General features: G+C 38.5%; 1 protein-coding gene across 6 annotated transcripts in view; it reads left to right on the top strand.

The window, feature by feature from the left end:
• CDCA2 (cell division cycle associated 2) overlaps positions 1-24,538 on the top strand; it is a 67,221-nt gene that overhangs the window by 5,024 nt on the left and 37,659 nt on the right. For 5 of the 6 annotated variants that reach the window (XM_036241092.1, XM_036241093.1, XM_036241091.1 and 2 more), the window contains exons 4-9: positions 6,404-6,554; positions 8,618-8,814; positions 12,339-12,420; positions 19,509-19,717; positions 22,756-22,828; positions 23,257-23,498. In XM_036241092.1, coding sequence (XP_036096985.1) covers positions 6,404-6,554; positions 8,618-8,814; positions 12,339-12,420; positions 19,509-19,717; positions 22,756-22,828; positions 23,257-23,498 — 954 coding nt within the window. The remainder of the gene's footprint in view (positions 1-6,403; positions 6,555-8,617; positions 8,815-12,338; positions 12,421-19,508; positions 19,718-22,755; positions 22,829-23,256; positions 23,499-24,538) is intronic. The other variant, XM_036241094.1, reaches the window with a different exon arrangement.

The raw sequence follows: 24,538 nt of genomic DNA, 5'->3' as shown, positions 1-24,538 counted from the left end.
GTGTCTTCCTTCTGTTGGCTTGGTTGCCACTAGATTTGATGGATAGCTGTCATTTTGTGACTTCTTTTCACTATCTTTGGTAATTCTCTTTTCCTCCCCAATTTGAATTCTCTGTTTCCTTGACCACATATCTTTCTCTGTTTTTGGGTTTACTACCTTATTTTTCTAGAGCCTCTGTACATCTCCTGAATTTTATTTTACCAGCACATTGATTTATGGATTGTCTTAGTATAACAGAAATCTAGGTTGGACGTATTTTCCATCAAAATTTTGAAGGCATTGTTCCATTGTATTTTAGCTTACAGAACTGAAGGATCCTGTTCATTTATTCAATTAACATATATTTTGATTCTCTATCCTTTATATGCCCTGCTTTTCAAAAAAAAATTAAAAATAGTTAAAATCAATATTAATTTGTTTCAGTTTTACAACCTGGTTATTCAGTTTTTATTTACCTAATGATGTGACCACCAAGATCATTCTAGTAACGTCTGACACCATACAAAGTCATTGTGATATTACTGACTATGCCCCTATTCTGTACATTAAGTTTCCGTGACTTATAACTGGAAATTTGGATCTCTTAACTCTTCTTCACCTTTTTTGTCCTTACCCCATCTCCCTTCTCCTTTGGCAGCCATCAGTTTTATCTGTTCCCATGAATCTGTTTCAGTTTTGTTTTGTTTGTTCGTTTGCTTTTTCTTCAATTCCACATATAAGTGAAATCATATGGTATTTGTTCTTCGTTTTATTTCATTCAACATAGTATTCTCCACGTCCATCCATGTTGTCCCAAATGACAAGGTTTCATTCTTTTTTTATTTTTTAATGATTGAGTAACATTCCACTGTGTGTGCGTAGGTTGTTTCCATATTTAGCTATTGTAAATAATGCTGCAGTGAACACAAGTGTAGATACCTTTTCGAATCAGTGTTTTGTTTTCTTTGGATAAACGCAAAAGTGGAATTGCTGGGTCATATGGTAGCTCTGCTTTTTAGTTTTTGAGGGAACTCCATAATGTTTCCTTAATGGCTGCACCAATTTGCCATTTTACCAACAGAGCAATCATGGTTGTTCCCTTTTCTCTACATCCTTACCAACACTTGGTATTTGTTGTCTTTTTGATAATAGACTGACAGGTGTGAGGTGATATCTCATTGTGGTTTTGATTTGCATTTCTCTCTGATGATTAGTGATGTTGAGCACCTTTTTGTGTATTTGTTTATTTTCTTTGGGAAAATATCTATTGATATTTTCTATTGATATCTTCTGCCCATTTTTTAATTGTATTGTCTGTTCTGTAATGCAGCTGAGTTGTATGAGTTCTTTATCTATTTTGGATATTAACCTCTTATCACATATAGAATTTGCAAGTATTTTCCCCCATTTGGTAGGTTGCCTTTTCATTTCATTAATTTTTTTTTATTTTTTATTTTTTTTTAGCTGTGTGGAACCTTTTTAGTTTGATGTAGTCCCGCTTATTTACTTTTTATTTTGTTGCCAAATCAAAAATTTCTGCCAAGACTAATGTCAAGGAACGCATTGCCTGTATTTTCTTGTAGGAGTTTTATGGTTTCAGATCTTATATTCAAGCATTTAATCCATTTTGAATTAACTTTTGTGTATAGTGAAAGATAGTGGTCCGTTTTCATTCTTTTGCATGTGGCTGTTCATTTTTCCCAACACCATTTATTGAAGAGACTCTCCTTTTGCCTTTGTATGTTCTTTGCTGCTTTATCATAAATTGACCATATATGTGTGGGTTTGTTTCTGGGCTCTCTTTTCTTGTATTGATCTTTATGTCTGTTTTTATGCTAATATCAATCTGTTTTAATTATTGTAGTTTTGTAATACATTTTGAAGTCAGGGAGTATGATGTCTCCAGCTTTGTTCTCTCTCAAGATTACTTTGACTATTTGGGGTCTTTTATAGTTTTATACAAATTTTGTGATGGTTCTATTTCTGTAGTGAATGTCATTGGAATTTTGATGGGGATTATGTTGAATCTATAGATTACTTTGAGTACTATGGACATTTTAGCAATATTAATTCTTTCAATCCATGGGCACAGACATCTTTCCTCTTATTTGCGTCTTTGTCAATTTCTTAAAATTTTCAGTTGTACAGGTCTTTCGTGTCCGTGGTTAAGTTTGTTCCTAGGGTTTTTGTTTTTTTTTTTGGATGCAATTGTTTTCTTAATTTCTCTTTCAGACAGTTTGTTGTTGATGTATAGAAATGCAACAGATTTTTGTATGTTAATTTTGTATTCTGAAACTTTATTGAATTCTTCTGTTAATTCCAACAGTTTTTTGGTGGAAACTTTGGGGTTTTCTATGTAAAATATGCCATCGGCAAATAATGTCAGGTTTATTTTTTCCTTTCCAATTTGGATGTCTTTTATTTCTTTTTCTTGCCCAACTGCTACTACTTAATCTTGCAGTGTTGAGGCATTAGCTATTGACTTCCCATTACGAATAATGGAAATCTAGCCCTTTTTTCCTTACACCTATTATACATACACATCCTCTACAACTTCCCAATAGATTGGTTACATTAATATTCAATGTTTATATCATAATGACCACGTATGTTATTCTGAGCTGATTTTCTATTAGCACAAACAAATCTTAATATCTCTAACTCTTCTTAGACTTCCATGGTGTCCCATTTCTGTGCCTATTCATCCAGCAAAACTCTTTGAACAGTTTGTCCTGTCTTGCTCCACTTCTTCCCTCCTATCCTCTCCATTACTGCTAGCTACTCCAACTAAACTTTTGTTTTTACCACTCCGTTGAGAATATTCTCTTCATCATTCATCCCAAGTGGTCAAGACAAAGATAAAATCTAGATTTGTATCTTACTCAACTTTGCTTCAGTTTTCTTTTTTTTTTCCTTCCTCGGTTTTTGATAGATTCGACCACTTCCTCTTTGAACACTTTCTTCACTTGGTTTCTGGACTGCCACACTAACCTGGTTTTCTTCCTGTGTCTCTGGTCGTTGTTTCTGTACTCCATTTGCTGATTCCATCTCTTTTTTAAATTTTTCCTCAAAAATACTTAATTGCCCCAGGGTTCTCTGCTCCCTTTTCTTTGCTTTCCTTAGGCAATCTAACTTTTCCCCATGTCTTTGAATGTCATCTATAAACTCATGACTCCAACATATCGAATGTTGGTCCAAAGCTACCTAGAGCTCCAGACCTAGATATCTAGTTGCCGTTTCAACATCTCTACTTGGGTTTTATAAATAAGCATTTCAAGCATGACATGTTCACAACCAAATTACCGATTTCTACTCCTTATCAGTCCACTATCCCGTATCACTACATCCATCGTTATCCAGTTGCTCAGTACAGTTTTTTATCAATATTCCTTGCTTCCTTTCTTCCTCATCTTCCATATCCAACCCATCATTATATATCAGAAACCTATCTGTAGTTCCTCATGTCCCCACAGCTCACTTGCTACAACTATAATGTGATTCCTGCCTATATCACCAACTACTTGCCTAATTTCTAATTTCACTCTAACTGGTCTCCCTACTTCCCTCTTTCCCTAATTCATTCACCATTTCACAGAGCAGTCAAAAAGATGCATTTAAAGTATAAATCAGATCATTCATTCTGCTGCTTAAAACCTTCCCATGGCCTCCTGTTATGACTTGACTTAAAACCCAAACCCCTCTTGAAGCCTTCATCACATCTCACCTCCCTCATCTGTGCTTTGCCCACCACTAGCCTCATCTTCCTGTCTCCTTTCATCCCTGGGCACTCTTGGCCTTCTTTCTGCTACATCCTGTTTCCATCAGGCCTCTGCTTGTGTTCTACCTTGCTCTTGTAGAATATCTCCCTCCCCTTGTTCTTGTAGAATAACTACTACTTACTCATTGTTTTGGTTTCAACCAAATATTTCTTCAGATAGAATACTATTCTGATTCAAGCTGGGATGCTCTTTTAATTACTAAATCACTATTCCTTTTTTATCTTCTCAATAGTACCTCTAGAACATAAAACCATATTAATATGTTTTCAGAATTTCACTCTAGAACGTAATTTCAGCCCTTCATCCTGAGCCCCTGGAATTTCTGTTACATGAAAGAGTATTGACTGACACAGTTTATAAGGCAAAAGAAACAAAAAAGCATTACATTTTTTAAAGTTTCATTTACTTTGTATATTGTTATTCTCCATCAGGAAAAACAATTTTGACTCAGAAAACCTAAATTTTGTTTTTAGCAGCATTTCAAACTGCTCCAAATTCCTAGGATACTGAACCTACCTACCCCTACCATGTTCAAATATGAGTACCAAAAAAGCATATTTGAGGTCAATTTAGGACTTTGGGATAACCCCTTATTTCTTCATATTTCTTTTTTATTTTTATTTTTTATCCTCACCCGAGGACATTTTTCCATTTTTTGTTCAGGTAGAGTGGGAGGGAGAGAGAGGAAGAGAGAGAGAAAGAGAGAGAAACATCGACATGAAAGGGACACATCAAGTGGTCACCACCCATATGACCAACCAGGGCCGGGGACAAACCACAACTGAGGTACATGCCCTTAGCGGGAACCGAACCCAGGTCTCTCTGGACCACAGGCCGACGCTCTAACCGCTGAGCCAAACTGGCCAGGGCTCTTCATATTTCATGTAGATGAGAGTTGACCACCAGCTTTTAATGAATGTTATATGCTGTTTATATTATAAAGTTTTATATCATCAATCATAAAGGAATTTTTAAATGTTCTATTATTGTGTAACAGTTTGCTTTCTGAATATATTTAACTGGGAATAGAATCAAGTATTTGAGCAGATTCATCATCAAACACGGCTTCAAGATTTTAACTGACTTTCCTCCATACAGTACCTTCAAGGGAGGTATTTTTTTACTTTAACTTTTGCCCGTTGGTGTAATTTTGTTAATTACCACAAGCAGTGGAAATATGTTAGTAGTCTAAATAATAAAGGGGAAAAGAAAGAGATCCTGGATAGAGAACTTAATCAGTAGTTTGTTTCATGGGTAAACAGAACTCTTAAGTAGTACATTACTTGAATTTATCTGGCATTTCTATCCCTGCTGTGTCAGTTTCATTTTGAGCATCTTTGTCTGAAACGCTGTTAGCAGAGTTTGCAGAATGTTCCTGTGCTTACACCATCTAACTGTTTGGCTCTGTATTTTAAGCAATGGCTGGCTTTCAGCTCTAAGGAGGTAAGGTCCCATGAAATGAGGAAAAGTTAGTTAGGGAAGCCAAAGAAGAGGATAAATGTGAGAATGGGTATCTGAGCTACTAGAGAACATATGTGCATTGTTCTGACCTCCTAGGGAGAGGGTGTGTATGAAAGAAGGTGAGTAATGAGACTGGCTTGGATTGAACCAGGTACCCTGAGACTTACCCGAGGCAAAGGCATCATGCAGATGATTTTTAATGGCTATTTTTAAGAGTTATTTAGCCCTCAAATAATTGGGGGTGTGTTCTGTCTTGGTGCCTTTTAAAATCATTTTCCGTCTGGCTGGTATGGCTCAGTGGTTGAGTGTCGACCCATGCACCAAGAGGTTGCTGGTTCGATTCCCAGTCAGGGTACATGCTCAGGTTGTGGGCCCAATCCCCAGTGTGGAGCATACAGGAGGCAGCCAATTGATGTTCTCTCTCATCTATGTTTCTATCTCTCTCTCCCTCTTCCTTCCTCTCTCTAAAGTCAGTAAAGGAAAAAACAATTTTTTTTAATAAAACAAGAAAATAAAATTGTTTTTCACCTACTGTGGACTTCTCTTGTCTGGTCTATAGACTTATTAGCATCATTATTTTGTTGTTGTTAATCCTCACCCGAGGATATTTTTCCATTAATTTTTACTTATTTTATTTTTTAATCCTCACCTGAGGAAATTTTTCTATTTATCATCAAATAGAGTAGAAAGGAGGTTGAGAGAGAGAGAGAGAGAAACATTGATGTGAGAGAGACACATAGACTGGCTGTCTCCCAAACAATCTGGCCAGGGCCAGGGATGAACTGCAACCGAGGTACATGCCCTTGTCCAGAATCGAACCCAAGACTCATTGGTCTGTGGGCCAACACTCTAACCGTTGAGCCAAACCAGCCAGGGCTAGTATCATTATTCACCAGCCCATAGCTAGACATGTATACATACCACACAGCTATTCCTCTTTGTTCAGGTTTTGCTAAAAATTGGAAGAGAAGCAGAGGGAGAAACTAAGATGATTGCAGCCCACTGAATATTCAAACTGAAAATGTGTGATTTAAGGGAGAAGAGGCTCTGCTACACTAATTTATTACCTCTGATCTTCCAAAAGCCTTTGTATTTAGTTTTAGATACAATAGTTTTAGGCCTAGAATATAGAAACTATGTTTGATTTGATTTATAATACCCTCTATGTCTCTGTCTTTTAACAGGGCAGCCCTGTACTGTATCAAAATGTCAGTTCTTTAAGAGAGCGAATATCTGCCTTCCAGTCGGCTTTTCACTCCATACAGGAAAAGGAAAAAATTACTGACTGTTCTGAATTCTCAAAGGCAGAGGGAGAGTTTGGGACAAGAGGCTTGAGTGAGTAGAAAAAAATTCAGTCAGTTTGGACTTCTATATGTATTTAAACAAACCTCTGAAATATAAAAAAAAAATTTAGTTCCACAGTGCATAAGCAGTCTTTCTGAGCAGAGTTGTATTTTTAAATGGAGCCTAACATTTAAAATTTGGGACATTTCTCACAAAAACTTTGATTTCTGGTTTCTCTTGAAAAAATCTGATGTCAAGCATTTCTGAGTCTCTATTTCCACATGATCACAGTTAAGTTTTAGGTGTAAAACTGTTGGAAGTGATTAGCTAATTTCATCTTTAGAATAGTCTATGTGGCAAATTTGAGTCTACAAACTTTGATTTTCAGAGGATTATTAAGTTTGGCCAACATACAAACACCAAACACGTATTCCCAATATTATAAACAGATATATCTAATCTGACATCTTAATAGCTTGCCATATTTTTTACCATAACTTGTAGATTATAACTCATTTGGTTATTTTTTTCTGTCACCTTTGATTTTCCAACCACAAAGCATTTCAGATACCAGAATTAGATCAATCTTGGCTTTACCTATAATCATTATAATCATACCTCTAGTGCTTTGCACCATAAGGTTCCAAATGATTTTGTTTTGGCTTCCTGAACCGTCTTCAAGTAATTTCAACACCTCCTTGCATGAAGTGCACTTCAACTCAAGACAACTTTAATTCATCTACCTCTTTTAGTGCAGGATCCACTCTCATTTGTATTTGTAGTTTGAGACTCTATTTTTCAGTTTTTACCTGTGTTTTATTTTTATTTATTTATTTACTTATTATTATTATTTTTTAATTCTCACCCGAGAATATTTTCTCACATATCTTCAGATAGAGTGGGAGGGGGAGAGAGAGAAACATCGATGTGAGAGGGACACATCGATTGGTTGCCTCCTGCATGACCCTCACCAGGTTTGTGGACAAACCACAAATGAGTACGTGCCCTTGGCCAGAATCGAACCCGTGACTCTTTGGTCCGTGGGCTGATGCTCTACCGCTGAGCCAAACCAGCCAGAGCTTTACCTGGGTTTTAAAATATTAATATGATTATTAAAATTCTGCAAAGAATACAATTCTTTTTTGTAGCTAAGAACTGGAGCACATTATGGCTGTATTTTTCATAAAATCATACATGATCAAAGCAGAACCAATCATATCCTTTGAAATGTTCAAAAGAATAAGTTTCAATATAAATTTCAAAACAGAATGAGAAACTATATCACCAATGCAAATGTATTTTAGCATATCTTTCCACATTTTAATGTCTAGCAAAACTTAATTCTAATTAAATTTGTATTTCTAAGTAAATTTGTTTTATCTTTTTTTTTATTTTTATTTTTTATCCTCACTCAAGGACATTTTTCCATTTTTTTAATTCAGATAGAGTGGGGGAGAGAGAGAGAGAGAAACATTGACGTGAAAGGGACACATCGATTGGTTGCCACCTGCACAACAACCAGGGCCGGGGACAAACTGCAACCGAGGTACGTGCCCTTAGCGGAAACCGAACCTGGGTCTCTCTGGACCACAAGCCAATGCTCTAACCACTGAGACAAACTGGCCAGAGCTGTATTATCTTTTTAGTAGTAATGTTCTCTTGCCTTTCCATTAGATTTTCATATTTGAATTAAACATTGTACTAGATTTTCCTTCTTATTGCTAAAGTCTTTTTTTTTTTTTTAAATCCTCACCCAAGGACATTTTTGCATTTATCTTCAGATAGATTAGTAGGGAGAGAGGAAGGAAGAGAGAGAAATATCGATGTGAGAGAGACACATCAAGTGGTCGCCACCCACCTGACCCCAACCGGGGCTGGGGACAAACTGCAACTGAGGTATGTGCCCTTAGCGGGAACTGAAGTCAGGACTTTCTGGTTCGTGGGCTGACGCTTTAACCGCTGACCCAACCCAGCTAGGGCTATTGCTAAAGTCTTTAGACTCGAGCATTAAATCATATTAAAATTATGATGATGTACTGTAGAATTGTAGAATGATACTGTAAAAGAAAATACTCATGCTTGTTATATGTTTTTATTTTGTTTTGTGGATATAGCCAAAAAGGAAAGTCTTGGAGAATGTCCGCAGTCTATGTTCCCTACACAGCTATCCAAACATCGGAGAATATCTTGTCAGAGCAACTCTGATGAAAATCTAACTAATGCAATTGATCTCCAGACTTTCAATATTGCTACTCCTCCCAATCCAGACAGAACATATGCTGTTGAAACATCTCTTGTAGATCATTCCGAGGTAATTCACTTATTGGAAATATGGGAAAATGAAGCTTTGATTTCTTGGCAAGGCAGTTTTAAGTCTGTCAAGATCTTTTTTTTTTTTAATCTTCACCTGAGGATATTTTTCTATTTATCTTCAGATAGAGAGGGGAGAGAAAGAGAGGAGAGAGAGAGAAACATTGACATGAGAGGGACACATCCACTGGTTGCCTTCTGCACGACCCTGACCAGGGCTGGGGACGAACTACAACCAAGGTACATGCCCTTGACCGGAATCGAACCCACGACTCATTGGTCTGCGAGCCAATGCTCCAACCACTGAACTAAACGGGCCAGGGTGAGAGGCCTTTTTCTTTTATTATTATTATTATAATTATTTTAATCCTCACCAGAGGATATTTTTTTATTAATTTTTAGATAGAGTGGCAGGGAGGGGAAGAGAGAGAAAAAAATATTGATGTGAGAGAGACACATGGATTTGGTTGCCTCCTAAACTACCCTGACCAGGACTGGAAATCAAACCTGCAACTGAGGTACATGCCCTTGGCTGGAAATCGAACCCACAACTTGTTGGTCTGGGGCAAGATCCTTTTATCAATGAAAGTACCTTGTACTGCTGTATTATAGCTGGGTTTCAAGTTACATGTGTGTGTGTGTATGTATTTCCTACTTATTAATTTTTGTTGTTAGTTGGCTTATTGGTTATTAGAGACAGTTTTGATTAAATGCCTTTTGAAAAAGCTTTTATGGAATAATCATGAACAAAATAAGCTGTCATTCAAAATAGATCCAGAGACATGGAAGTAGGGAACAGACTGATAAACCTCAGAGGGAATGGGTGTGGGAGGGGTGGGAAGAAATAAACCAAAGAACTTATATGCATATATGCACAACCATGGACACAGACAATAGTTTGGGGAAAGCAGGAGGGGTGTGAGAGCGGGAAGGAGGAGGGGGCAATGGGAGAGAAAGGGGGAAACATCTGTAATACTTTCAATAATAAAGATAAAAAAAGAAAACCCTTTATGAAAAGATTAAGTGGTGTGGTCTTCTGCTTGTAAAGTATTATTGTATATACTGATGGTACAACAGAAAGTCACAGTTCTGTCCTTGAGCAGCTTTTTGTTTGTCAAAGGAGACTGACATATGAGCCTACTATTTGCACATCACTGGTGAATTACAAGATTATACTGTACTCCTCTGGTCTGTGCATCTTGGCACTTCTGCATTGCTGCCTCTGTTTTTGTATTTGTTTTACAAGGAATTACTTTATCTTATTTATTTTTTTAATTGCATTTATTGGCGTGACATTGGTGTTACTAGAAAGGGGACCTGGACCTGAGTGGGTCTGCTTAGGGCCAGCTGGTAGTGTGTGGGTTCTTCATGCAGGAAAGAGTTCGCAATACAAGTCCAGGTGATTTTTATAGGATGTTAATTAAAACTGGAGTCAGAGAAACAAGGAGAGCCTAGGACAGAAGAAACAACAGAAGAGGGACTAGGTGGGGAAATGAGCCGCGGCTGGGCTGCTTTGGCTCACTAAGACGTCAGAGAAAGGGGGTCCTTGGGGACAGGTTCAGGGTGTTAGCCCCAGAAGCTGTCCATTGCCTCCTCGTTGCAAGTCTCATGGGGTCCCTGAGTTTAGAGATATGTGCCTGTGGGGGAAGAAGAGAGGGAAGGGCAAGCCGAAGGGTGTGCTCCTGGGAAGGGGGAGCACGTGTTCTAACTGGTTTATTATTTTTATTTATTTTGTTATCCTCACCCAAGGACAAGGACAAGGACATTTGCATTCATCTTCAGATAGAGCAGGAGGGAGAGAGGGGGGAAGAGAGAGAGAGAGAGAGACATCAAGTGGTTGCCACCCAAAGGGCCCCGACCGGGCCCGGGGACAAACTGCAACTGAGGTATGTGCCCTTAGCGGGAACCGAACCTAGGACTCAGGTCTGTGGGCCGATGGTCTAACCGCTGAGCCAAACCGGCTAGGGCACTCTAACTGGTTTAATAATTGCTGTTTAGCAGTTGATCCTTTGCTTTACTTGCTTGCCACAAGAAACTGTAGGGATTTTTGTTGCTGATAACTAAAGCCTGTCAGGATAATCAAAAGACCAGCCTGAATTAAGTAATACTGTTGAATGTAAGCAGGGAGCTAGTTCTCTTATGAGGACTCCTGTTTCATACTGTTAGTTTTGGTTTGATACAGCAGGTTCCCCTTCCTTTAGTGAAAAGAGACACCTAACCACTAATTGAAACCTTTTTTTTTTATCCTCACTTGAGGACATTTTTTTCCATTTTTTGTTCAGATAGAGTGGGAGGGAGAGAGAGAGAGAAACATTGATGTGAAAGGGACACATCGAGTGGCCGCCACCTACACGACCAACCAGGGCCAGGGACAAACTTCAACTGAGGTACGCATCCTTAGTGGAAACCGAACCCGGGTCTCTGGACTGCAGGCTGACAGTCTAAGCGCTGAGCCAAACTGGCCAGGGCTAAACCTTTTTTCTGTACCTTCTCTGTTACATTAATTCAGTACATGTCCTAATGATTTTATTTGGACTAGTATAAATGTTTCATAGTCAATTAAACATTCTTCAGGGTCCAGTAGGATTCATTTTGCTTATAATCTCTACTCCCTCTACCTTATTCTAGTCAGTATGAAATCATCATCTGACAGAATGGATAGTAATTGTTTGTTATCAAAATTTTGATTGTTTGGACATGCACCATGATTGAGAAATGACTTCCATATTAATATGAGTGTCTTTTCTATCCTAGCCATTAATGCTTTTCCTGTCCTAGCTATTGATAATTTTTGGTGTTTGATTAGTAATTATATAACATTTTCTGTTTTTTGGAGAATTTTCTCTTTAAAAAACTTTTTTTTTTTTTAATCAGCCTGCGGTCCAGAGAGACCTGGTTTCAGCTCCCACCAAGGGCACGTACCTCGGCTGCAATCCGTTCCCGGCCCCTGCTGGGTCGTGTGGGTGGAATTTTTTTTTCTTTACTGATTTAGAGAGAGAAGAAGGGAGAGGGAGAGAGAGATAGAAACAAAGATGTGAGAGAACATTGATTGGCTGCCTCCTGGACACCCCCTATTAGGGATCGAGCCCACAACCTGCGCATGTGCCCTGACCAGGAATCAAACCGGTGACCTCTTGGTGCATGGGTCAACACTCAACCACTGAGCCACACTGGCTGGGTGAGAATTTCCTTTTTTAATGAACATACTTCGCATAGTTTTTAGACTTCAAACATTAAGGCAACAGAAATGTGTCCTATAAAATATTCCTTGGAAACAATATTATTTGGTAGCATATTTAGGATGCATTTAGAATGAATATTCTGTGTTTAGTTATATTCTCCTGTACTTTTATGAGTAGAAAATAAAGGTGATAAAATTGTAGAAAAAATTACCTCATCAATTGATTGGTTTAACATTAGATTTCTGGGTAATCTGTAATGCTTACTCAAACCTTTATAAAGATAACAGTAATTTTTAAATAATATTTATCACTTTCTAATTTTAAACTTCTCCCCCCTCCCAAGAAATCTTCTCAGCCTGGTTTAGCACAGTCTGGATGTCTAATTGAGTCTATTCCACTTTCTGAGCTCACCGAGGCTTCAGCTGGTAAGTTTAATTTTTCCTTAGTACACGAGCCAATTTACCCATTGATGCATTTGTTTAATAGACATTTATAGTTGGTGTACCTACATGCTAAAATTTGGGAAAACTAAAACAGTTTTCTACATTTTAAGAGCTCTTTGTCTAGTAGAAATGTTTCAAATTTTTTTTGAGAGATGAATTTTCTTATTTGAATAAAAACTGTCGAAATATTTTCAGGCTGATAAAATGTATTATAAAGACTAGAATCTCTGAACATATTAACTAACAGGTATATTTTGTTAGAGAAAACACTACACATAATTTTTTTGTTTGTTTTAAGGTGTGTGCAAAGGGACCAGCATTCAAAATTTATTTATTCTTTTCCAAAATCAGTATGCTTATATTGAATGAGTCACCAGTATAGTATTCGGTTTACTTTCAACCTACCTGTGTCTCTCCTTCAAGTAAAACTCTTATATTGGGTCTTTTTTTTTTTTTTTAATTCCATCTGAGATTCTCTTTCTTTTAATTGGACTATTTGGCTTATTAAACTTTCAGGTCATTAGTGAAAAGGTTTGATTCAAATCCACCATTTTACTATACGTTTTCTGTTTGTTCTCTTTATCTTTTATTCTTTTGTATCCCTCTTCATGTTTTCATTGATTTTTTTTAGAGAGAGGGGAGGGAAGAGAGAGAGAGAAACATCAATCAGCTGCCTCCTGCACGCCCCCTACTGGGGATCAATCCCACAACCCGGCATGTGCTCTGACTGGGAATGAACTGGGATGTCTCAGTTCATGGAACCAAGCTCAATCTACTGAGCCACACTGACTGGGCCCTCTTCATGTCTTTTTTAGGTTTATTTGATTTTTTTTTTCCCCTAGAAATCTATTTTCTTGTTACCTTTTAAAGTATACTTTATTGCATTTTTTTTTTTTTTTTTTAATCCTCACCCGAGGACATTTTTCCATTTTTTTGTTCAGATAGAGCGGGAGAGAGAGAGAGACACATCAATGCGAAAGGGACACATCGAGTGGCTGCCACCCGCACGACCAACCAGGGCCGGGGACAAACTGCAACCGAGGTACATGCCCTTAGCGGCAACCGAACCCGGATCTCTCTGGACCGCAGGCCGACCCTCCAACCACTGAGCCAAACCGGCCAGGGCTGCATTTTTTTATTTTTAATCCTCACCCGAGGACATTTTTTCGTTTTTTGTTCAGCTAGAGTAGGGGGTGGGGAGAGAGAGAAACATCGATGTGAAAGGGACACATCGAGTAGCTGCCACCCGCACAACCCAACCAGGGCCGGGGACAAACTGCAACTGAGGCACGTGCTCCCAGCGGGAACCGAACCCGGGTCTCTCCAGACCGCAGGCCGACACTCCAACCGCTGAGCCAAAGTGGCCAGGGCTACTTTATTGCATTTTTTAAATTGCGACATAACATCCTTAACTTTTCACAGCCTCCTTGGAGGTAGTATTCTACAACTTGATGTAAAATGTAGAAACTTTGCAAACTGCATAGATATATTTTCTATGCACCCACTCATGTCTTTCATGGTCCTTTACACTGTTGATATAATTTATATTACATTTATATTAATTTTAAACCCCATAAGATATTTTTTTTCCTTCAAGCAATCATATATTTGGGGGGAAATAGTTTTTATAGTTAGCCATCTAGACACAATTTCTGATACTCTTCATTCCTTCCTGAAGTTCTAACTTTCTTTCTGATATTATTTCTCTTCAACCTGAAAAAGAACTTCCTTTAGCATTTTTTATAGCACACATCTGCGCTGACTTCTTAATTTTAGTCTTACGATGGATGAGACACAGAGCTGGGTTATGAGCTTGTCACCTAGGTGAAATACTTTGGCCTTCAGCATTTTGTACCAATATTCTTGGTTTTACTCTCATAGAACTTTGTCTTAAGAGTGTCATATTCTTTGAGAGTAGTTTTAGAATGTGTGAAGTGTTGTCATTAAGAACCGTCATCGTATCAAACACCTCCCTGTACAACAGGAATCAGCATATCCCATTTTAACATCTCACTAGGCCCTAAACAGAAATATTGTATAAGATAGAGAAAGGTAAATCTACCAAAGATGAGGAGCCTTGATTAAAAGAGCCTACTGCTGATTTCAGTGTTTTAAACTGGTTATTTGGTGGCACCCCAGAAGTTATTATATTTCAGACAATACAGCTTTAGGAAAAATCAAAAGGTCTTGTAGCCCTGGCCAGTTTGGTTCAGCAGTGAGAGTGTCAGCCCGTGGACCAAAGAGTCCCAGGTTCATTTCCAGCCAAGGGTACGTACCTCGGTTGTGGTTCATCCCCGGCCCCGGTTGGTGTTGTGCGGGTGGCAACCAATTGGTGTGTCTCTCTCACATCAATGTTTTTTTCTCTCTCTCTGTCTTCCTCCCTCTCTCCCTTCTGCTCTATCTGAAGATAAATGAAAATATATATATATATATATATATCCTCAGGTGAGGATAAAAAAAAAAAAGATCTTGTAAAAGTGGGATAAACCATTTAGTTTAGGGAGAGTTTAGAGAGGAGAGAGCCCACATGATACCTCTATTATCTCTCTTACCCTCTCCACTTTGTCCTTTTCACCCATCTGGCCAGAAATCCAACCTGCCTACTCTGTTCCTCTCCCAGATAGATCTGTGTTTAATATTTTGTATGCTGATAGCCTTACTAAATTTATCACATCATGTAGGCCTTCAGCACTTTTGGGCAGTCTCCTTGCCTCCCATTCTTTCTTTTTGTTTTTTAATTCAGTTCATATTTCCATTTATCAGATAAGTCAGGTAAGCCTACCCCACTTGTTCCTATCAGATAATGCCTAGATTATTTTCTAGAAAATAGAATCATCTGGAGAAGTAAGATTGTCAGGTTAAATCACAGGTCATTTTTTGTAAAAGGATTTGGCCAGCAGTCTACCAGTTTGATTTTCACAAAGAGCATGGGAGTTAGAAAAAAAGACCCTGGCTGGGTTGCTCACTTGGTTAGAGCATCTTCCCAGTATGTCAAGGTGTGGGTTTAATACTTGGTCAGGGTATACAAAAATCAACCAGTGGATGCATAAATAAGTGGAACAACGAATTGATGTTTCTCTATGTAAAAAAAAACAAACAAAAATAAATTAAAAAAAAAGAAAAAAAATGAAGTGGATTTTTGGTTCCAAAGTCAACTCCTTCACCAAGAATGCCTTGATCTTTGGTGTGGATAGATAAAGGACCACTGTATGCAGTTTAATTTGATAGCCTCTCAGATTATCTTCTGACCTTATTCCATTCAATCAAATGCCAAAATCAAGGGAAAGGGAGATTATTATAAAGAACAAGGCAAATCAAAGCTGCATCACTGTGCTTTCTGTAAAAAATAGGCAGTTCCACACTGTGACTTTAGTGCAGCAGTAAGTTGTAGCAAAGGGAAAATGATGTACCTTACAGTATTTTAAGGGTGAAACCATTCTCTTAATTGTAGCATTGGTCACGTGATGTCAGCTTCTGCTACACCTGAAGGCATCAGTCAGGGTCAAATATTGACAACATACAAGCCAGGAAGCCATATAAAAATAGGAAGACCAATGAAGTTGTGAGACCTCTCAGGATTCACCTAGCTGAGCAAATAGGAAATACGTGAACAAGTGCCAGTTCCAGCAGTCTAGCTCCTGAGAGGAATAGCTACTTAGCTCATAAATTTCTGTCTTTTTTATGTTCTTTGCCCTTTCATCTATTTTTACCCTCAGGACACTAGCCCATTACAGTGATGTGGTGTTTTAGCACTTCCAGTTCAGTGTTTATAGCCAACTATTTCTTTGCCCTAAATAATAATCTTCTGCATGCAGAGTTGTTTAGTCAGAAACTAGTGATTTTTTTTTTCTTTTTGCATAACATACCAGTGATGCCCAGCAGTCCATGGATTAAGCAATACTTGAATTAATCATTTATTCAGTATCCATAGATACAATGATAGATTTTTTTTTTTTTTTTTTATCCTCACTCGAGGACATTTTTCCATTTTTTGTTCAGGTAGAGTGGGAGGGAGAGAGAGGAACAGAGAGAGAGAGAGAGAGAAACATCGATGTGAAAGGGACACATCGAGTGGCTGCCACCCGCACAACCGACCAGGGCCGGGGACAAACTGCAACCGAGGTACATGCCCTCAGCGGGAACCAAACCCGGGTCTCTCAGGACCGCAGGCCGACGCTCTAACCACTGAACCAAACCGGCCAGGGCACAATGATAGATTTTTTAAATGTAGTGAATCAGTGTCTTCCTACCAAGGCATTTCACTTCTGGATATTATCGATGTAAGAAACATCCAAACCGCTGAAGTTTAGGGATCTTCTTATTCATGTTGCTCTGATAACTATCACAAGAAGATGCATGTCTTTCTGCCCTTCTGCCTTTAGCACAGTGCCTTTATGGAGCCTTCAACAATGATTCTGTAGTTAATATTCTGCTCCTTTTGCTCCTGTGACAATGATGTCTTCTGTTTCTTTTATCTCTCATGACTGTTTCTTTTAAATTTATTTCCGTTTTTTTTTTTTTTTTTTTTAATTTCACAAAAATTGGGTTTTATGTTACCAGGTTATTATAAAAGGATGTAACTTAGGCACAGCCAGGTGGAAGAGATGCATATGGAGAAGGGGCTCGAGTTTCCATGTCCTCTCTTAGTGCTCCACCTATTCACCAACCCGGAAGCTCCTCTTCTCATTCTTTCTTGATCCAGCTCCAGATAGGCCTTTATAACTCATAACCTCCTCACTGCCACTACAGGTGTCATTCTCAATCTATTCCTTTCCTTGAGGTCTCACAAGCATTAAAGGCAGAGCTGACTATGCCCTCCTGTGAGCAGTAGTTCCTTCACTGGGCATTAGGACATCATCCCCTTGTGGTTTCTCCTATTTCATGGACCATTTCTTTGTGTATTTTCCTTGTTTCTCTTCTTTCATTCTGACCTGTAAAACATGTGAATGCCCGGGTTCAGTGCTTGAATTTTTTCTTTCTCTAAACTTACTCCTCAGGTGATTGCAGGTATTCCTATGATATAAAATGCTATTTATGTGCTGTTGACTTCAAAATTTAACGATCTGTCCTTGGCCTCTTCCTAGAACTCTAAACTGAAGTGCCCATTTGCCTCTCATGGATGTTTAATAAATATCTCAGACTTAATGTACTCAAATAGGTCTTGATTATTTTTATCTCAGTTAACGATGCTACCATCCACCTAATTACTTGTGTGAAAAGTCTTGCAGTTATTTTAACACTTCTCCTTTTCATGTTCATCTTCCAGCCCCATTAACAAATGATGTTTGGCCTTCAGTGTATTTCAAATGGTTAACCACTTCTCACCTTCTTTGTTGTTGTTGATTTTTAGATTGAGTGGAAGGGAGGGAGGGAAAGAGAGAGAGAAACGCTGATGTGAGAGAGACACATCGATTAGTTGCCTCCTGCACGACCCCTACTGGGACCAGGGATCAAATCCTCAACCCAGGTACATGTCCTTGACCGGGAATCAAACCCGAGACCCTTTGGTCCAAGGGCCGATGCTCTAACTGCTGAGCCATACCAGCCAGGGCATACTTCTCACCTTCTAATTGCTATCAATGTGGATCAGGCTATCATCTTCTCATGCCTGGAAATCTTTCGTGATATTCCTGTTTCTATTGTTCCATCCTTTTTTAAGAGTCTTCTACAGTGGCCAGGGGTACTTTTTAAAATGCAAGCCACACTGTCATTCCCATTTCTCAAAATCTTTCATTGGCTTCCCAGCGTACTTAGGATAGTATCCAGGACCCTTTCTACTAGACCTTACCTGACCTAGTCCTTAGCTTCACTCTGAACTTATTTCTCAACTCTTCTTGTTAACTGTGTTCCAGAGAGACTGGCCTAGCACCTCCCTGTAATATGCCAGGTACTTTGCTATCTCAGGTATTTGCACTTCATTCAGGTGCCTGCCCAGGGAACTGTCCCCAAACACCCAAAATAGCAACTCTCTCCTTCCACCTTATCATGCTGTATCCCCATATCTCAACATTATTTTCCTTAATGGCATGTATTACTATTTGTTCTATATACATGTCTTTAACTTTTTATTTTGAGGTAACTATAGGTTCACATGCATTTGTAAGAAATAATCTAAAGAGATCCAGTATATCCTTCTCCCAGTTCCCTGCAGCAGCACATCTTACACTAACTGTAATACAATGTCACAACCAGGAAATTCACACTGATACAATTCACTGACTTCTTTTTCAGATTTCACCAGTTTTACATGCACTCATTTGAGTGTATATTCAGTTTCATGTAATTTTATTTGTGCAGACTCATGGCCACACTACAATCAGCATACAGCCTAGTTTAATCACAGGGATCCCTCATACTATGCTTTTATAGGCACAGCTACCTGCCTCCTTCCTCCACTTCATTATGTATTTACTTTTGTCCATTTGTCCTTTGAGGGTCTGGGGACTTTGTATGTTTTGTTTAGCATTGTCTCTCTAGAGTGCCTGTCACATCAGAAATGCATAATATATGTTTGTTCAATGTTGATCATAAGGCATTGCTCTCGAGAGAAGGAATTTGTGGGGGTGGGGATGAGTCTTGCTCTGTGTGGGGGCACATACAGTATGTTAGTTTTTTTTATTTTATAATTTTTCTCAGCATTTTGTCCTCTCCATCCTACCACCCTTACATGCTGAAATGCCTCTGGCTCCAGCAGTAAAATTGTTTTTTTATTCATTGCTCAGCTCTGGTTCATTTTATGGTGCAAATCATAGGTGTATGAGTAGAGGCAGACTAACAGTTAATAGCTGATTCATGGATACCTGCTTAGGTTTCCATGGGAGCCAAAACTTCTTATTACCTTTACTCTCAGTAGTTAGAGTGGAATTAAGCGCTGTGAACAGTGCTACTTCTCTGTCTTCCTTTTGTTTCCAAATGAAATCCCAGATATTATTTCCTAAGTAGGATATATTGGGGTTGAATTTTTTCATAGCATGTTATTCCCTTTGCAAATGCATATTTTTTGTGTATAACAAACTGATTCAGATGTCTTCCACCTCTCATGTTTTCATGTTTACATGTTTACTTTGAAGGAATCAAGGTTGCTGACTGCATAGAGAGCAGAGTATCAAGTGATATTGTTTCACTTGACAAACTTGCAGAAGTGAGCACAGGCACAGCTCCCGAAGTCAGGTCCCTGGTTACTCCACTGTGCAAGAGAGATATTCTGTCCTCTGAGACCTCTGTGCTTCGTTCTGTGCTGAAGAAACCCTCTGTGAAGCTGTGTCTAGAAAGCCTGCAGGTAACTATAGAGCTGCATTTCCTAAAGCAAATTGAATGAAAATTCATTCAGTTCAAAGTAATACCTATGAAATGTTGTGTTAAATACTGGATTAAAAGGAAAGGTCTCACCCTATTTTTCCCCCTCCTTTTATCACTTAACAGCACTGCACATTTCGTTTGTTTGTTTGTTTGTTTGTTTGTTTTTTAAAAAGCTCAGTATGGAATATAGCATGTAGAATATAATATAGGTAGACTATATTTTATAAGAGTTTAATAGTTCTTAATGTGTGTCTGATAATTATTCCTACCTAAACTATTTGGTCTTAAAGTTACCTCTTTTACAGACACACACCTTTCTCTAAGCTCAGTCAGCATGAGCACAGAATAGGTTAAAGGGAACTAGCTGGCCTTTATTGAGCACTTTCTCGACTTCTGACATGTATCATGTACATGCAGCCCCTAACCTCTAAAAAATGTACTAGTCTCGTTTTACATAAACTTAGGTTTGAGTTTGTTAGATGAACCCAGACACATCTGATGTTGAATCTATAACAGACTATAAATGCTGTGAGAGGTTGAGAGAATAGGCTCTGGAGTCAGAGTGCCTGGTTTTAAATCCTGACTCGGAGGTTTAAGAGCTGGGCAAATTCCTTGACTTTTTTGTACCCTGGATTTATTTCTTTTTAATTTTTTTCTTTATTGAGACAGAGAGGAAGGGAGAGGTAGAGAGAGAGAGATAGAAACACCAATGAGAGAGAACATCAATAGGCCACCTCCTGCATGCCCCCCACTGGGGATCAGGCTCACAACCAGGACATGTGCCATGATCGGGAATCGAACCAGCGACCTTTTGGTGCGTGGTTGGATGCTCAACCACTGAGCCACACTGGCAGGGCATATACCCTGGACTTTTTAATCTACCCAAAGGATAATAGTAACTACCTTACAGGATAATTTGAGCATTAAGTGGGAAATAATGTGAAATTAGCACCAGTGCCTAGCAGATGAGAAATACGATCTATTTTTTTAATCTGTGGGCATTTTAGCATACAACTATGCCTACACTGATTCTAAAGCTAAAATGAACTAGACTGCCTTCTATCTACATGGATAGATGTTCAGTTACTATAATTTTAAATGTTTTAACAATTTTCCTGGTTAAGAGTTGATTTGGGTTTCTCTACAGCACTGCTCATTCATATCTTCTGTTGGTTTTATTTTCTCCTCAAAGAGACTTAGTATCTTAATGATTTGTATAACTTTTATTGATTAACACTGTTACATAGCAAACATCAAGTCCTGCCACTAAGATCATGCAAAGACTTTTACAACTAATGATATTTTTACTAAGCTGCCCCAAATTTAGAGATGTCTACAGTTGAAGTTTTTTGCTAACTTTTATAGTTGTTTTAATTAAAAATAAGTCTAAAAGTTAACACATACTTTGTTTTATAAGTTCACTTAATTCACAGATATTGGTCTGGGTATTTTCCTGGTTAGGAAAATGAAACTGACTTAGGGGATAGTTGGTTAAGAAGTTTGTTTGGAGCAGTACCATTTCTTAGAGAGGGTGCTGCTCTTGGAATGGGTGTGCTAGAGAAAAAGACAAGGTGTAGAGAATAGGACCTGGCCGGGTTAGGGTGAGACCAAATAAGCAGACAGTGATTGGAGGTGATGTTTATCCTGCACCCAGCCCTGGCTCTCCTGCTCTGCTCCAGTGGCCCTGTTTCGACTTGCCCCATCTTTCCTTCAGAGTTCACACTGTCCCATACTTGCCAACTTACCTACTCTATAACCTTCCTTTGAAAAAGCACAGAGGAACAAATACTAACCTCTTTCCTTATTTCTAACTCAAGAATATACAAATGTAAACAGGAGATTTATAAAAGTATAAAAAGTGTAGTTCCCATGTTTAAAAGACAATACCCTATTATAGTATTTCCCTATTCTTTTCTTGTTTTAATGCAGTTCATTTTTTTTTTTTTTTTTTTTTTTTTTTTTTTGGTACGTGCCCCTGGCTGCTAGGGCCTAGCAGGAACTGAAACCGGGACTCTGTGGTCCGCAGGCTGACACCCCAACTGCTGAGCCAAACTGGCTAGGCCTTAGTGCAGTTCTTATACCTCAGACCATTTATATAGTCTGCTTCATTTGACACCATCTAATACATTGTCAATCTACCCACTCACATTTTTCATCATTTGCCAGATCAAAAATGAGGAAATGAATTTAGCCCACATTACGGATGTCTGTTCTTTGATTTTGGCCTAAAATACTATTTACTAAAGTTATATCTAGGGAACCTAGTTTCTCTTTGTGGCTAATATTAGGATGTTTTAGCCAGAATAATTATGAAAGTAAAGGTAATTAGCAGCAAAAAAATCAGTTGCCATTGTTTTGAAAAATATATTTTTTATTTATTTATGGTACGTGCCCCTAGCAGGAACCGAACCCGGGACTCTCTGGTCCGTGGGCCGACACTCTAACCGCTGAGCCAAACCGGCCAGGGCTGTTTTTTATTGATTTTTAGAGTGAGGAAGTGGGAGAGAGAGAAACGTTAATGAGAGAGAAACATTGATCCCCTGCCTCCCACACAACCCCCTACTGGGGATCGAACCTGCAACCTGGGCATGTGCCCTTACTGGGAATCAAACCGGGATCTCTCAGTCCATGGGATGAAGCTCAATCCACTGAACCACACTGGCTGGGCAACAGTTGCCATTCTTTTTTTTTTTTCTTTCTTTCTGTTTTTATCCTCACCCGAGGACATTTTTCCATTTTTTGTTCAGATAGAGTGAGAGGGAGAGAGAGGAAGAGAGAGAGAGAGAGAAACATCAGTGTGAAGGGACACATTGAGTGGCTGCCACCCGCACGACCAGCCAGGGCTGGGGACAAACTGCAACCGAAGTACGTGCCCTTAGCGGGAACCGAACCCGGGTCTCTCCAGACCGCAGGCCGACGCTCTAACCGCTGAGCCAAACCGGCCAGGGCCAGTTGCCATTCTTAATGACTGTGTATATGTTTATATACGTAAAATTCACCAATGTTCATTTTGTGTAGGAATATTATGACAATGGGACTCATCCAAGCTTAATCTCAACTCTTGCAAACTATTGCAAAGAAGAAAAAGCAGGTAAGAAATTCATGTTTATTTTGAAGCCTAAGGACATTATTGTCTTGTTATAAAAAAAACTAATATACTGTATAGTATTTTCAGTGATCTGCTAATACCTTGATGCTTCTGAAATTATATGGGAATGAGGACAATTGGGAGAGATGGAATCTCTTTGGAGGATCTCAGAATTGATCTGTCCATCTGTCCATTTTTGCTTGATGGTGAAACTTGATTATCCAATTTTGTAAACTTCTAAGGTACTCATGCAAACTTTACTTTAAAATCTATTACCGTATTTTACTACTACTTATCTTTTTCATTTTGATTTTTTTCTCTACAGATTTTTATACAAATAATAATGCAATATAATCGTGTTAAAAGATTCTAAGATATGCCTGATAGATAAGAAATTGAGCTTAATTTTTAAATATTCCTATTATCTGTAGAAGGTCAAGAAAATTGTAAGGTATCAGCCTTTGTAAATATGAGGAAGAGGAAGAGAGTTACTTTTGGAGAGGACCTAAGCCCTGAGGTATTTGATGAATCTCTGCCAGCAAATACTCCGTTGCGTAAAGGAGAAACACCTGTTCGTAAAAAGGATTTAAGTACCATCAGCCCCTTGCTACTTGAATCAACAGGTCCTGAGCAGTTGCCTCAACCAAACTTTGATGACAAGGGGGAAAATCTTGTAAGTGTGAAAAATGCAGAACACAGTTTTTATATATATATTATTAATTAATTTATTTCTGTTACAGATGTTTCTCCTTTTTCCCCCACTGATTCCATCGTTCCCTTCCCTCCCAGCCTTGACCCCAGCTTTGTTGTCCATGTATATTGTTCATGCATACATGCATATAAGTTCTGTGTTTTATTTATCCCTCACCACCCCCCTCTTCTGGGGATTGTCAGTCTGTACCCCACTTCCATGTCTCTGGGACTATCTCACTCCTCATACTGTTATGTTCATTATATTCCACAAATAAGTGAGATCATATGATACCTGTCTTTCTCTGTTTGGCTTGTTTCGCTTAGAGTAATACTTTCCAGTTTCCTCCATGTCATCTCAAAGGATAAGAGATCTTTCTTATTTACAGCTGCATAATACTCCATTTTGTATACGTACCACTGCTTTTTTATCCATTGGTCTACTGATGAACATTTGGGTTGTTTCCAGATCTTAGCTATTGTAAATAGTGCTGCTATGAACATGGGGGTACATATATTCTTTCTGATTGATGTTTCAGGCTTCTTAGGGTATATTCCCAGAAGTGGGATCACTGGGTCAAATGGCAGTTCAATTTTTAATTTTTTGAGGTAACACCATATTGTTTTCCATAGTGGCTGCATTAGTCTGCATTCCCGCCAGCAGTGTACTAGAGTCCCCTTTTCTCCACACCCTTGCAAACACTTGTTTGATGATTTGTTGATGGCGGCCATTCTAACAGGAGTGAGGTGATACCTCATTGTTGTTTTAATTTGCATCTCTCTGATGATTAGTGATGTTGAGCATTTCTTCATATATCTCTTAGCCATTTGCATGTCCTGTTTAGAGAGGTGTTATTTAGTTCCTCTGCACATTTTTTAATTGGGTTCTTTGTTTTTCTTTTGTTGAGTTGTATGAGCACTCTATACATATTGGAAATTAACCCCTTATCTGATATATCATTGGCAATGATGCTCTCCCATACAGTGGGTTGCCTTTCCATTTTGATGATTGTATCTTTTGCT

This window comes from Molossus molossus, unplaced genomic scaffold, assembly GCF_014108415.1.
Source record: "Molossus molossus isolate mMolMol1 unplaced genomic scaffold, mMolMol1.p scaffold_m16_p_4, whole genome shotgun sequence".
NCBI classification, from domain to species: Eukaryota; Metazoa; Chordata; class Mammalia; order Chiroptera; family Molossidae; genus Molossus; species Molossus molossus.
This window is presented reverse-complemented; position numbering and strand designations above follow the sequence as displayed.